Below are 16,384 nucleotides of genomic sequence, written 5' to 3' on the forward strand. Positions count from 1 at the left end.
AGTACTCAGGAATATTCAATCATATATGTATGTGTGTGTGTGTGTGTGTGTGTACACACACACACACACACACACACACACACACACACACACACACACACACACACACATAAATATATAGAAAACCTCTTTCCTGAATTCCTGAAATAGTCTTTTAACTAGTGTCCCTGAGTTAAGTCTCTTCCCTACTCCAGTTCATCCTGCACTCAGCCAACATGGTGGTCTTTCAAAAGTGTAGGTCTAGGGACTTCTGGGTTAAGATGGCTGCAGAGTAGAAGCAAAGAGCTTAACTCTCCTAACCAACCCATACATGATACCTCAAAAGGACACAAAAACCAAATCCAGATAAATGAAGGGACCCCACAATAGGGCGCAGCATCAAAGGTACATGGGATTTGGACATTTCCACGCTATAAGGGGGTGAAATGGCTCCCATTAAAATATAAGCTGATCAACCCTCCCCTACCCAACCTACAGTGCCAGAGTCAGAGCCAGATCACAAGAGTTAGAGCAAGCGTGGGGCAATCTCTAAGTTCTTGGCAGCTAACTGGGACCATCATGGGCTTGCTCCTCAGAGCAGCAAGACGTAAGACCCCAAGAGGCTAAAGAATATGGACCTAGAGTGCGGACCTTGGGCACAGACCTAGAGCTGAGGGAGCAACAGTGGAAGCAGCATGCTGAGCCTCGAAAAGGAGCCTTGGGTAGAAGAGCAAGTGTGGGGCAATCTCTGGGGTCTTGGCAGCTGACTGGGACCACCATGGGCTTGACTCTGAGAACGCTAGACTGGAGATGCCAGGAGGCTAGAGCATGCAGACCTTGGGCGCAGGAATAGAGCAGAGAGGGGCAGCAGACCGCAGAAGCTGAGCAGACAGTAGAAGCTGCACAGAGACTCATAAAGTAGCTTCATGCAAAAATTGCTCCAAAGCTCCATACACAGAGAGCCTGCCTGCCTCATTCAGATTTCTGGCTGAGAAGGAAAAACCAGAATAGTGAGGGCAAGCAATGCCCAAGAAATAACCACCAGAAAGAACAAAAGAAAGGCACTGACACTCGATAACTTTTATGGACAAAAAATCATGACCACAGAGCAGACAGCAGAGGAGAAAAAATAAGTAAACACACTGAAACCCTTCCAAAAAAATGGAAATTGGTCACAAGCTCTTGAAGAGTTCAAATCTGAGATCATGAGAAAGATGAAAGAGATTTAGAAAAGTGAAATATCTCAAAAAGAAATTAACAGTTTAAAAGACAGAAACTCACAAGTGGAGAAATATGCCCCCAAACTGAATGAAATGATAAGCAAATTAAACACCAAGAAACCACGAAAAAGAGGACACATCAAATCAAAAAAGGAAATCAAAAGATTATAGTAGAAAACCAGTCTCTAAAGAACAGAATTCGGCAAGTAGAAGCCAATGATCTTGCAAGACAGCAAGAACTAATAAAGCAAAGTCAAAAGAATGACATAATAGAAGGAAACATGAAATATTTCACTGACAAGATGACAGATCAAGAACACACGTCTATAAGAGACAATTTGAGAATTATTGGTCTACCTGAAAAATCAGAAACAAACAGAAATCTGGACATCATACAAGAAATTATCCAAGAAAACTGACCTGATGTTCTTCAATAAGAGGGCAAGATAGACACTGAAAGAATCCATAGATTACCCTCTACACTAAAATCCTCAAAAGACAATCCCAAAGAATAGAATTGCCAAATTTAAGAGTTTCCAAATTAAGGAGAAAATACTACAAGAAGCCAGAAAGAGACAATTCAGATATCAAGGAGCACCAACCAAGATCACACAGGATCTCGCAGCCTCCACACTAAAAGACCACAAGGCTTGGAATACGATATTCAGAAAGGCAAGAGAACTGGGACTATAGCCAAGGATTGCATACCTATCAAAACTGACTACATAATTCCAGAGGAAAGTATGGGCATTCAACAAAATAGAAGATTTCCAAGTATTTGTAAAGAAAAGACCAGAACTAAGTGGAAAGTCTGATGTTCAACCACAAAAATCAAGAGAAACATGAAAAGGTAAATAACAAAGAGAGAAGAAAGAAAAAAATTTCTTTTTTTTCCTTTTTAATGTGCTTCTTAAAGGGCTTTAATAAGATCAAATTATTTGTATTCCTATATAGGGAAATATTATGTTTAATTCTCAAAAATTGTATTCACTATTATAGTAATTAGAAGAATTATTCATAGGGAGAGGTTGGAGTATTAAATGGTCTAAGATGATATGCAAAAAAAAGAAAAGAGGGGAATAGAAGATGGCACCAAGAGAAACTTGAAGGAATAAGAAAAATAGGATAATTGATACCACACAAAGAGGTTGCATGGGAAAGAGAGGGGATGAATACTATTAAAAGAAGGAGAGGAAGAGAGTTTTAATAGGAAATACTTAAACCTTACTCTTAGTGGAATCAATACTGAGAGGGAAGAGGAGCCAGATCCACTGAATTCTATCTTACCCTATTGGGAAAGTCAGAAGGGAAAAACCAAGTGGGGTAGTGGGGGAAGGAGTTCAAAAGGGAGGGAAAGAGAGGGGGGAGGGAATTAATAGGCCTTAAAAATAATAAGAAGGGAATAAAAAGGGAGGGGGTAGAAAGGGAAATAAACTAAGGGAGGGGATAAGGGGGGGGCTGATTAAAAGAAAACTACTGGTTTAAAAGAAAATAGTGAAAGAAGAAAGGGCAGAATTAGGAGAGGATATCAAAATGATGGGGAAAACACAGCTGATAATCATAACTCTGAATGTGAATGGGATGAACTCACCCATAAAACTGAAGCAAATAGCAGAGTGGATTATAAACCAAAATTCTACCATAAACTGTCTACAAGAAATACACATAAAGCAGGTGGACATACACAGGGTAAAGTTCAAAGGCTGGAGCAAAATCTATTGGGCTTCAACTGTGAAAAAGAAGGCAGGAGTTAAAATTATGATATCTGACCAAGCCAAAGCAAAATTAGATCTGATTAAAAGAGATAGAGAAGGTAATACATCCTGATAAAAGTAGTATAGACAATAAGGAAATATCAGTACTCAACATGTATGCACCAAATGGTAGAGCATCCAAATTTCTAAAGGAGAAACTGGCAGAGCTCAAGGAGGAAATAGATAGTAAAACTATATTAATGGGAGATCTAAAGATTTCTCTTTCAGATCTAGATGAATCAAACCAAAAAATAAATAAGAAAGAGATAATAGAGGTGAATGAAGTTCTAGAAAAATTAGATTTAATAGATATGTGGAGAAAAATAAATAGGGACAAAAAGGAATACACCTTCTTTTCAGCTGCACATGGTAGAAGCACAAAGACTGATCATGTAATAGGGCATAGAAACATTGCAAACAAATGCAAGAGCAGAAATAATAAATGTAACCTCAGATCATAATGCAATAAAAATAATAATCAGTAAGGGCACATGGACAGGCAAATAAAAAACTAATTGGAAATTAAATAATATGATTCTCCAAAACCAGCTAGTCAAAGAAGAAATCATAGAAACAATCAACAATTTCATTGAAGAGAATGACAATGATGAGACATCCTACCAAAATCTGTGGGATGCAACCAAAGCAGTACTCAGGGGGGAAATTTATATCCTTGAGTGCATATATTAACAAATTAGGGAGGGCAGAGATCAATGAATTGGGCATACAAATCAAAAAACTAGAAAGCAAACAAATTAAAAATCCCCAGATGATAACTAAATTAGAGATCATAAAACTTAAAAGAGAAATCAATAAAATCAAAAGTAAAAGAACTATTGAATTAATAAATAAGACTAGAAGCTGATAATTTGAAAAAACAAAATTGACAAAGTACTAGTCAATCTAATAAAAAAAAGGAAAGAAGAAAACCAAATTAACAGTATAAAAGATGAAAAGGGAGACTTCACCTCTAATGAAGAGGAAATCAAGGCAATCATTAAAAACTACTTTGCCCAACTTATATGGCAATAAATATAGCAATCTAGGTGATATGGATGAATATTTACAAAAATATAAATTGCCTAGATTAACAGCAGAAGAAATAGAATACTTAAATAATCCCATCTCAGAAAAATAAATTGAACAAGCAAGCCATCAAAGAACTCCCTAAGAAAAAATCCCCAGGACCAAATGGATTCACAAGTGAATTCTATCAAACTTTCAAAGAACAACCAATCCCAATACTATACAAATTACTTGACATAATAAGAAAAGAAGGAGTTCTACCAAATTCCTTTCATGAAACAAATATGGTACTGATCCCAAAGCCAGGGAGATCAAAAACAGAGAAAGAAAACTACAGACCAATCTCCTTAATGAACATAGATGCAAAAATGTTAAATAGAATACTAGCAGAAAGACTCCTGCAGGTGATCACAAGGGTTATTCATTATGATCAGGTGGGATTTATACCAGGAGTGCAAGGATGGTTCAATATTAGGAAAACCATTCACATAATTGACCATAACAACAAGCAAACCAACAAAAATCACATGATTATCTCAATATATGTAGAAAAAGCTTTTGACAAAATACAATACCCATTCCTATAGAAAACACTAGAAAGTATAGGAATACCAGAACCTTTCTTAAAAATAATAAACAGTATATATCTAAAACCATCAACAAGCATCATCTGCAATGGGGACAAATCAGAAGCATTTCCAATAAGATCAGGTGTGAAACAAGGTGCCCATTATCACCTCTATTATTTAACATTGTACTAGAAACACTAGCAATAGCAATTAGAGAAGAAAAAGAAATTGAAGATATTAAAATAGGCAACGAGGAGACTATGACTCTTTGCAGATAATATGATGGTCTACTTAAAAAATCCTAGAGAATCAACTAAAAAGCTAGTGGAAATAATCAACAACTTTAGCAAAGTTGCAGGATACAAAATAAATGCACACAAATCACCAGCATTTCTATATATTTCCAACACATAGTTAGAAAGAGAAATTCCATTTAAAATCACCCTAGACAATATAAAATACTTAGGAATCTATCTGCCAAGACAGACACAGGAATTATATGAATACAACTACAAAACACTTTCCAAACAATTAAAACTAGATCTAAGCAATTGTAAAAACATTGATTACTCATGGGTTGGGTGAGCTAACATAATAAAAATGGCCATCCTACCCAAATTAATTTATTTATTTAGTGCCATACCTATCAACCTACGAAGAAAGTTTTTCACTGAACTAGAAAAAATATAACAAAGTTTATTTGAAAGAACAAAATATCAAGAATATCAAGGGAAATAATGAAAAAAAAGTGTGAAGGAAGGTGGCCTAGCAGTATCAGATCTTAAACTGTACTATAAAGCAGTAGTCATCAAAACAATATGTTATTATTGGCAAAGAGACAGAAGGGAGGATCAGTGGAATAGACTTGTGGTAAGTGACCTCAGTAAGACAGTATATGATAAACCCAAAGAGCCCAGCTTTTGGGACAAAAACTCACTATTTGACAAAAACTGTTGGGAAAATTGGAAAACAGTATGGGAGAGATTGGGTTTAGATCAACATCTCACACCCTATGCCAAGATAAATTCAGAATGGATGAATGACTTGAATATAAAGAAGGAAACTGTAAGTAAATTAGGTGAGCATAGAATAGTATACTTGTCAGATCTTTGGGAGGGAAGGGATTTTAAAACCAAGCAAGAGTTAGAAAAAATTACTAAATGTAAAATAAATAATTTTTATTACATTAAATTAAAAAGCTTTTTTTACAAACAAAACTGAAACAGCCAAAATTAGAAGGGAAGCAACAAACTGGGAAAAAATCTTTATAACAAAAACTCTGACAAAGGTCTAATTATTCAAATATATAAGAAGCTAAATCAATTGTACAAAAAACCAAGCCATTCCCCAATTAATAAATGGGCAAGGGACACGAATAGACAATTTTCAGATAAAGAAATCAAAACTATCAACAAACACATGAAAAAGTGTTCTAAATCTCTTATAATTAGAGAAATATAAATCAAAACAACTCTGAGTTACCACCTCACACCTAGCAAATTAGCTAACACGACAACAAAGGAAAGTGTTGAATGTTGGAGGGGATGTGGCAAAATTGGGACATTAATGCATTGGTGGTGGAGTTGTGAACTGATCCAACCATTCTGGATGGCAATTTGGAACCATGTTCAAAGGGCTATAAAACACTCTCTGACCTTTGTTCATACCCCAAAGAGATCATAGGGAAAAATATGTGTATAAAAATATTTATAGCTGTGCTCTTTGTGGTGGCAAAAAATTGGAAAATGAGGTGATGTCCTTCAATTGGGAAATGGATGAACAAATTGTGGTATCTGTTGGTGATGGAATACTATTGTGCTCAAAGGAATAAAGAATTGGAAGAATTCCATGTGAACTGGAAAGACCTCCAGGAATTGATGCAGAGTGAAAGGAGCAGATCCAGGAGAACATTGTACTCAGAGACTGATACACTGTGGTATAATCAAACATAATGGACTTCTCTACTAGCAGCAATGCCAAGGATCCAGAGCAAGGCTGAGGGACTTATGAGAAAGAATGCTACTCATATTCAGAAGAACTATGGGAGTAGAAACACAGAAGAAAAACAACTGTTTGAACACATGGGTTGATGGGGACATGATTGGGGATGTAGACACTAAACGATCACCCTAGTGCAAATATTAATAATATGGAAATAGGTCTTGATCAATATACATATAAAACCTAGTGTAATTGCATGTCAGCTATGGGGCGTGGGGGGTTTGTGGAAAGGGAAAGAACATAAATCATGATACCACGGGAAAATATTCTAAATAAAAAAAATAGAAAGAAAAAACAAAGTGTAGATCTAGGGCTCCTAGGGTTCTCTATCAACTCCAACTTCCAGAAGCAACTATAAAGTGCTCTTTTTGGCATTTAAAACTCTTCACAAACTACTCCCTTTCAACCTTTTCACCTTTTCAGTCCCTTCCACATACAGTGTGGTCCAGCTACATTGGACTATTTGCAGCTTTTCCAATACAATGCTTCATCTCCCTTCTTTGTGTCTTTGTTGTTCCTGATTGTTCCACTGTCTGGACTGCCCAGCCCACTCCACCACTTTGCTTCTTAGTTTCTCTGGTTTTCTTCAAAGCTCAGCTCAAATCCCACCTTCTGTGGGAGGTCATTGTTGGCCCCTTTCAGTTGCTAATAACTTCCCTTTTTAGATAACCTTAATGTACTCTGTATATAAATATATATATATATTTTTTTTAAACCCTTAACTTCTGTGTATTGGCTCATAGGTGGAAGAGTGGTAAGGGTAGGCAATGGGGGTCAAGTGACTCACACAGCTGGGAAGTGTCTGAGGCCAGACTTGAACCTAGGACCTCCTGTCTCTAGGCCTGACTCTCAATCCACTGAGCTACCCAGCTGCCCCCTGTATATATCTTCTATGTGCCAGATTACTTATTTTTTGTCTCTCCTCCATTAGAATGTGTGCTTCTTATGAGAAGGGACTGAGATTTCTTTTGTCTTTCTTTCATCCTCATTGCTTAGCCTACTGCCTGGATATTTTTTTTTTTTTACCGCCTGGATATTTTAAGCACTTAATGAAATTGTTGAAGCTGAACCTATGAATGAAACCATAATCACAAAAAAGCTCTTGACTAGTATGTAGGTATATACCTTTTTCTTACTTAGATCCACTACTAAAAGGCAGAAAAATTTATTTAACAAAGATGAGTGGGAATCAGTTTCATGGGACGAAACAAATGGGAAAAAAGTCCCCATAATTTTGTTTTTGAAAACCAATGCAATGATAAGACAAACAATTTTGAATTTTCAGTGGCTTCTTATTACTTCCAGGACAAAATGCACACTCCTCATCTTTCACTGATTTAGAGGTGAATGAAACTTTAGGTTTAATGTCTGGAGGAAAGACATTGCAAATTACAACACACCAAAATGTCTTTTTCCAATAGGCCTCTGGTTAGTAATTGGTCACATTTTTGAGGGAAGGCACTGAAGGTCTGTTAAAATGAGGTATATTATCTGAGACAATGCATTATTATTTGTTAACATTACCAAGAATAAATCTCTAGAATATCACCTCATACTGCAAGGAATGATGCAGGAGACAAATAGATTCTTATTAAAAGACAAAAAGGCTAGAAGAGTAGGGTACATGAAATATGATAGTAGAGGCAGGTAGGTGGTACAGTGGATAGAGTGCTAGGCAGGGAGTAAGGAAGACTTGAGTTCAAATATGGCTTCTGATCTTTACAAGCTGTGTGACCCTAGGCAAATCATTTACTCTTTGTGTGCCTCAGTTTCCTTATCTATAAAATGGGGATAATAATAGTACCTCACAGAGCTGTTGTGAGGATCAAATGAAGTAATACTTGTAAAGTGCTTAGAATAGTGACTAGCACATAGCAGGTTCTATATAAACGTTTAATTTCTTCTTCCTTCCTAGTAGTGTTATGATGATAATAATAAGATCTCTTTGCAGGATTTGACAAAAGATATTTGCACTTTCTGCAAAGCCCTGTGGAATTCACGTCCAGCAGAGTTGTTTTCACTCCCAGGAAAATGCAAAAATCTTCTGACTGGACTCATGCAGGGGTACAGTAAAATATGCACAGCACAGGTCCACGACCGTGAACCAGGCCGCATTACTTGGAATCTCGGCGATGATATTTGCCGGGCTAGGTACCACTGCATGTCCCTTCTTAACAAAATTATTCACTGCTCTAAGATCCTGCACAAAACGCCATTGTGTCTTGCCATTTAGATCTTTCTTCGGCTTCTTAATGGGTAAAATTGGTGTATTGTACTCAGATATAGTGTAGACCAAAATGCCTTGTTCTAGGAGACTTTGGATAATGGGTCTGATACCTTCTGTGGCCTCTTTGCTCAACTTATACTGAGGAATTCTAGGTGGAGTACCCTCTTTCACCTCGATCTTAACTGGGGTGGCAGATTTCAAAATTCCCACATTGGTTGAATGCTTAGCCCAAACTGCCTTTGGGATATCTTCCGGTATTTCAAAGATACTCCCTATGTGTTGTTCTTCCTCATCACCCTCCACTTGCCCTAGGAATAGCAAGGGATGGTGTTTGAGTGACTGTTTGGGTAAGTGTAGGAATATCTGTCCTGACCTATCACACTGGATAGTGGCACCTAATTTACAAAGAACATCCCTCCCCAGGAGATTGGATGGACAACCGGGTATCAACAAAAAAGAATGATCTAAAGTCATTGGGCCTATTTTCACCATCTTAGATCTTAGCTTGGGCACCAACTCCATTTGCCCAGTGGCTCCTTTTACTCTCACAGACCCATTAGTGCACAATTTTCTGGTGCTGATGTCAACACAGACCGGGTTGCACCAGTATCAATAAGAGCAGGATAGATTTGATCTCCTATTGTCACCATAACCAAAGGTTCCCTGTCTTTAGCTGTCTGATCAACAGGTACCAAAGGTGTTTCTATCTCTATGTCCCCCAAATCCCATTGATCTTGTTCTAGGACTTCTGACTGTGCTGGCTCAGGATTTTGTGAGTGTAATGATGATAAGTCTCCTTCAAAAATGGCTTATTGGACTGCCAATGCCTGAATTGGCATCCCTGGACTGTTCATGGGCCTATCAGTGTCAAAATGTACTTCAGTTTTCCCAGACCATGAGTAAGGTAGAGTGTCCTTCTCTTCACTGAACATGCTTTGCTGGACTTGAGTTCAGGAGAGGTATTTCTTTGCATTAAAGGAAATTCTACAGAATTAGGGATGTGTTTTTGGTTCATGATTACATCCCAATCCTGTGAGTCTATGCTTTCTTCCTGTATTTGTTCCCTAGACTCCATGTCAGTAACAGGAAACTGAACTCTAGATGTATTTTGCATAGGAAACAAAGTCAGTGTTGTAGATTCTTCCTTTGTCTCTATTGATGTCATTTTGTTCCTCTCTTGGCTACTGACATTTATGAAACTGAATTCCTTTAAATGCATTAATTCAGAATCTACTCCAAAGGCAGCTCTCTGTGGAGTATCACAGGCTTGAAAGTGTGCTACATCTTCATGCACTTGACCCTGAAGTAGGCTTGGTACAAATTCTCTGGCTCCAGGATCTAGCTTTAAAATTCCTCTAGTATTGTAGCTACTAGACTTTTCACTTTCCCTTCCCGCTTCCCTAGTTGGTGATAGAGAAGAGGTAGTGCCTGTGTCTGAGAATTTAGCACTTTCCTTTTCAATGGTCTGCAGGAGCCCATCTTCCTTGTTGACACTGTCTATTTCCAAGAGATCCCCAGTAGAACAGCTGTCTATAATCATTGCCCTTGCTGTACATGTAAATGATCCACAGTCTTACTACAGAACAGTTCTGTCCCCCCCATAGCGAGAATCAAGGAATGCTACTTTCTTCAAGCTTTTATCATTAACTTGTGCAGATGTGCCTGGTTTTCTGTCAGTGTACCCCATATCACTGTTTCCTTTCCCATAAATTCTCTCCTTAATTTTTATTATATCTTCCTCCATTTGCAACCCTTCCTCAGTCATATCTTTGTAACTTTGTGTTACCTCCTCTAACCCATAATTCATAATATTTGCTGCATCCATTTTGTTCTTCTCACATTCCTTTGCTACATCATCACTGCCTTTCTCTTTTCTTGCAACAACTGCTTTCTCTAAGGCTGCTTCCTTGGTTCATAAGGTACGAGATCTAGCACCTTGGGACAGGTATTCTTCCATTTTTGACAAGCTTGGGGACCTACTAAACTTGGCACAGTCATGGTCACAACATCTGGCCTTTACCTTATCAATGTATCTATTATTGTTGTCCCTGTTGTTATTATTGGTGTTACTATTGTATCTGGAATTATAGTATTTATTCCTCCTGTTGCTATTGTTATTATTCCTGTTTCCAAAGTTAATCTGGGACTTATATCTACAATCCCGTACCACATGGCCAATTTTTGAACATAGGAAACATCTCTTAATTTTGTTGTTTGCAATGCCACTAGATTGTCTAGGCCTGCTTTGGCTCCTCTGATTGGTGGACATCAGAGCCATATTTTTTATTTCTTCCACCTCCCTGGCCTTCTGAGCTTCCCTCAATTGCTTTTTAAGCTCAGCAATCTCTCGATCTTTTTCAGAGTTTCTAGATGGTTTAGAGTCACTATCCTTTGAGTCATGGACATAAGCTGCTGTCTTTCTCAATTCTTCAATGGGCATAGTCTCCCATTGTGGGCAATGCAGTCTAAAATATGTTTGAATGTAATTTTGACTCCCTTTCACAAATTGCCTCCTGATATGCTGAATGTTGTCTTCAGCAGCCATGTCCCTAAACACTAGGATAGTCTCTCCAGCTTCCAGCAGTCTGTCTAGGTATAAGCTCTGATGTTCCTCCTCCCCCTGCTTCAACTTTTCAAATGAGCCCCATGCATTTGATCTTTTGGCATGAAGTCTCATTGCCTCTGCCAAGTCCTTCAACATCTTCAACAGTTAGATGAGTATATAGAAGCTAGCTATTTAACGGTTGAAAACAGAGAAGATCTTCTTAAACTGGCAGCAGACAGGATTCAAACTATATGTCCAGACTGAGTTGTGAGTATCCCCCCAAATAATTACCAGGCACAGATTTGAAGATAAAGGTTATATTAAGTAATAACAAGGAAAACTAGAGAGGTTAATGAAGGTATTAGGATAATGAAAGGTAACCCTGAACTGTTAGATTGAAGCTGCCCTTCCCCCCTACTCACAGGAAGGGATGAAGGCACTTAACTAAAACTGGCACTCTTGCTATTAATGAATATCTTTACTCTCTAATTGTTGATATAGACTAACCCTATTATACAGGTAATCCTTATGTAGAAATCACACTGGCTATGCCACAATGGCCTCTCAAGTGAACCCCCAAGTGTGGAGTAGTAAGCAGGGTGTCTGCTCACTTCAACCTTCACAAAGTAACTGACTCAAACCCTTCTCAACTGCCCCCTCACCCAAAGTTCTCCAGGGGGGTCCCCTGGAATTCTGGGTGAGGCAGTCCCTGTATCTTTGCAGGGATTCCATGCTTTGCATCTCCACATAACAGTAGTTGGAAACTTTGACAGTCAATGGGCAAATATGAAAAGTGAATAATGTGTAAAGGGTACATATCACTAGAGAGGAGTAGAAAACTGATGGTAGGATGGAATAGGACAGAGAAGGGGTTTCCCAAATAAGGTTCAAGGATAGCCTTGTTTGCTTACAACAGTCATAAGAGAAACAAAATAAAAACAAACTTTGCCTGCTTTAAAAAGGCCATTCTTAGAGGTAGATAGAGAGGCTTTCCTTTAAGTTAAGAAGATCTGGATTCAAGTCTTGCCTCGGACACAATTTCTCTCTGTAAACCTGTCAAGTCAGATAACTTCTTAGTGCACTAGACAACTCTATGACCACAAACTAGAGAAGGGCATCAGCAACCTGCATTGGTCTAAGGGATTTTTTCATTTAAGAGGCTCGCTAATACCAATGAAATCACAGGTACAGTTCCTATGCATTATCTCTTTTTTGGAACATATCGGTGATTTCACTGAAGTCAGGAACATTTAATATGGGCAGTTACTCTGCAACTTAGAGCTTTAGAAAGTTTGCTGGGTCCTGGAAGTGATTTTCCCACAGTCACCCAGTCAGTATGATTCAGAAATGGGACTTTCAAGCAACTCTCCCCAAACCATGTCACACTTTATGCAGGTTCTCTCTGAAGTGCTCTGAGAAATAGACATTAATAAAAGAGACATTAATAAAAGATATTACAATCTAATAATTATATTCAGTTGGTTTTTTCTCCCTCTTCTTATCTGTGCTATTTTTCTTACTTCTCTGCCATGGAGAGTTTACTAGTTTGTTGCTTGTAGTTGCTGGTTATTTCATTCTGCACACGCTGAACGAGTTCCTCATCGATAGCATATTGAATTGCTGATTGGATTACATCCAGCCACCATGGTGAGCCTGCATGTGTCTGAGGGGAAAAAAACCATGTCAGATATCAATCATTATTTTATCAATCAATCCATCAATCAATATTGACCATTAAATTAATATTTATTGAGTATCTACGATAAGCCTAGTACTGTGCTAGGTAATGTGAGAGTTAATAAGGAAAGGGAGACAGTTCCTCCCCTCAAACTGCTTTTCTGCCTATGCAAATTTCCTCCAAAGATAAATGCACTATGAGGCAGCACAGCAGAATGGTGCAAGTGATACACCTAGAGCAGGAAGACCTGGACTTGAATCTCACATGTGATTTTTGCTATGATTCTGGGCAATACACTCAACCTCTCAGCCTCAGTTTCCTCATCTGTAAAATGGGGATACTAATAGTAATCTTACTGACAGTATCTATTTCACAGTTATTGTGAACATTAAGTGACATAGTAAATAATAATAGCTAACATTTCTTAGGTTAGCAAAATTGCAAAAAATATTACCTCATTTTATTCTCACAAAAACTTTGAAGTAGGTGCTATTGTTATCTTCATTTTATAGTAAAGAGAATCAAGAAATTAACCGACTTGTCCAAAGTAACATAGCATTTAAGGGTTTGAGACTAGACTTGAACTCAGGTCTTCCTGTCTCCTGGTTCAGTATTCTATCCACTGATAGCTAGCAAGCTCACTCTTAAATTTTTTTAAAGTTCTATGTAGATGTCAGGCAACCAGGTGGCACAGACCACTGGGACTGTGTTTAAATCTGGCCTCAGACACTTACTAGCTATGCAACTCTGGGCAAATCACTTAACCTTTGATGCCTCAGTTTCCTCACTAGGAAAATGAGCTGGAAAAAGAAATGGCCAACCACTCCAGTATCTCTGCTAATAAAATCCTAAATGTAGTCATGAAAAGTCAGACATAATTGAAATGACTGAATGACAGCCTATATGTTTACTATCATTATACTTCAAACAGGTAGCTCTTTGTTTAGGGAAGTAAAAAGAAAACACTATTGCCCAAGTATTCTGAAGACATTAATGTTTACTATTTACGCATATAGTGAAAGTCATAAAATATTATAACACTGATTCTGGAATACTAAGGGGCAATTTTTGTTTCTGGCAATCTATAGTTCATTTCTCTAGCTATAAGAAAATATAAAGATGGGATTAATCTGACTCTGCCCATTTTTAGATTTCATCACCAAAAGTATAAACACCCCACTTAATCCTCAAATAAGGGAGGTCTGTGACCCATATGTGCAAGAGTGGATGATGAATCAGAATTGACTGACTGCCCCCTCGGCAGTCCTAAGCAAAGCCTTTGTTGTGATTGGTACACGTAAAATGGGAGGAAGGCACAGGAAGTGATGAAAGGAATGGTCTTTATAAATTACAAGAACTTCCTGAAAAGCTCTCTCTTCCACCTTGAACTGGATCTGGAGGAGCTCTGGCTGAGGATCTTGGACTGCTTTATATTTCTCCTTAGAACTACACGTGGGTAAGTGAAAAAAGGCTGACTCCCTTCTTTGCTTACCTAGCCTCCACAGCGGCCCCTTTTTTGGGAGGAGGAGTCATGGCTAAAATCCTTGTTAACTGACCTTTAGGCTCTCTGGCTGCCCTGCTGGAATAAGTCAGGGCTTGAGGACATAGTCTAGCTCTTTAAGCCAGATCTCTTACTCTGCCCTCTCCTTATTTCTCTACTTTTACTCTTTCCCTATATTTTATAAATAAATTGTTAAAAGATCATTTGGATTCCTGGCAACCACCCTTTTGAATATTCAGACAAACAATAATTTTTACCCTTTATAAAAGGCAATATTTCTAATTACTTAATACCAATTGCAAAATTGGTTTCTAAATAAGACATAATCTAATATAATCTCATGGAGACATTCACAAAAATGTATGATGTTAGGTGAAGAAACATGAAGTAATGAAAAAGCAAAACTTAAAAAACAAAAAGCAGTTACTTTATTTATTTAGGGCTTCCATTCTTATTCTACAAAATGGAAAACTTGAAAGGGGCAAGATTCCTGTTTTATAAGAAGTGATGACCCTAAAGTGGTTGTGACTACTTTTTTTCAACCCATAAACACCTTTTTGTAAATTACTAAGTCTCAGGTTAAAAATTCATCAAAGTATTGGGGATTCCCATGCTTAGAAAATTCTCAAGGCTCTTGCCACATTAACATCCTATGAAAGAGCAAAAACAGGTTATTGTCATTTCTGGTAAAGTAGCAGAGCTGAGATTCAAATCTGGGCAAGTCTTCTCACTAAATGCTACAGAATAATTTAAAACAATGATGTCCAAAAGGATCCCCAAGCTAAGATTATAAAACAACAAGTCAAGTTGTGATTTAAATCAATAACCCCAGCTTGCCTTCCTCTGAAGTTCCCGGATGATCTGCAAAACAGGCTGCAAAGCTTGATGGGCTTCTGCAACTTCTGCATTGGATTTACTCATGTAATGCTGCCTAAGTTGTTCAGCCTGAATGCAAAAATAAAAAGAGCTTCATTTAAATACTTTAAAGCAATTTTGTAGGGCATCTTAAGAACATTCCTATGACTCATAATAATTAGTTACTTAGTTTAAACTTGCATTCTTATTTGAATGAATGTGGCACTTCAAAAATAGCTGGGATAAATAAAAGGAAAATAAAATGACAAATTACCTTACATACCAACCATCTTTATTCCTCTTCTTGTCCTCTACTTGTCAAATTCAACATTTGCAATATGACTATTTATTGAATATTAAAGCTATTCAACCATGGTCTAAGCTATCACAATAAAAAATGGGCTCACTGTCACTGGAAGTATTTGAAGAGAATCTTAATAACTGTCAGGGATTCTTAAAAACAAATTCCTGTACTGGGTGAGAAGTTAGGCTAGGATCATAGACTTAGAATTGGAAGAGAACTCTCCAATTTTCCTCAAGTACATATGAAAACTATGTATGACTGACAAGGGTTCTTACAAGACAGGAGAAGCTGAGGAGGATGGAGGAAGCAAAGCATCAGTTTTTACAGACTATAAAAGATATTAGGAATGGTGGGTGGAGACAAAAGGGAAAATGGTAAGAAGAGAAGATTTAACTCCTTCACAATCAATGTTTCTTGCCCTAGTTTGGGGTAAATTTTTTTTGTATAATAAAAATTTTAGAATATGAAGGGAAAAAAACCCTTTTCTAAACCAAGTCTTTTACAGCTATATCTTTATAGTTCCTTTATTTACTGCTTATTTCAAAACTATGCAACTGGCTACCAAAAATCAGATTATTGACATTTCTTCTACCTACACAATAGCAAGTAGCTCAAGAGAAAAATAATAATTAAAGTTACTGAGATTCTTTTTTATCTAATCAATCCCAGAAAGGTTAAAAGCAGTAACAGCAGTAAGCTAGCTATATAGTCAAATTAATTTTGAA

The 16,384-nt window shown here is 37.5% G+C and overlaps 1 protein-coding gene across 1 annotated transcript in view; it reads right to left on the minus strand.

Moving 5' to 3' along the window:
• Positions 1–16,384, minus strand: part of SHPRH (SNF2 histone linker PHD RING helicase) — an 87,768-nt gene that overhangs the window by 45,009 nt on the left and 26,375 nt on the right. Inside the window, 2 exon segments of the mRNA XM_044675453.1 lie at positions 12,842–12,984; positions 15,338–15,445. Coding sequence (XP_044531388.1) covers positions 12,842–12,984; positions 15,338–15,445 — 251 coding nt within the window.

The sequence above is a fragment of the Gracilinanus agilis genome, chromosome 4 (assembly GCF_016433145.1).
Source record: "Gracilinanus agilis isolate LMUSP501 chromosome 4, AgileGrace, whole genome shotgun sequence".
NCBI lineage: Eukaryota > Metazoa > Chordata > Mammalia > Didelphimorphia > Didelphidae > Gracilinanus > Gracilinanus agilis.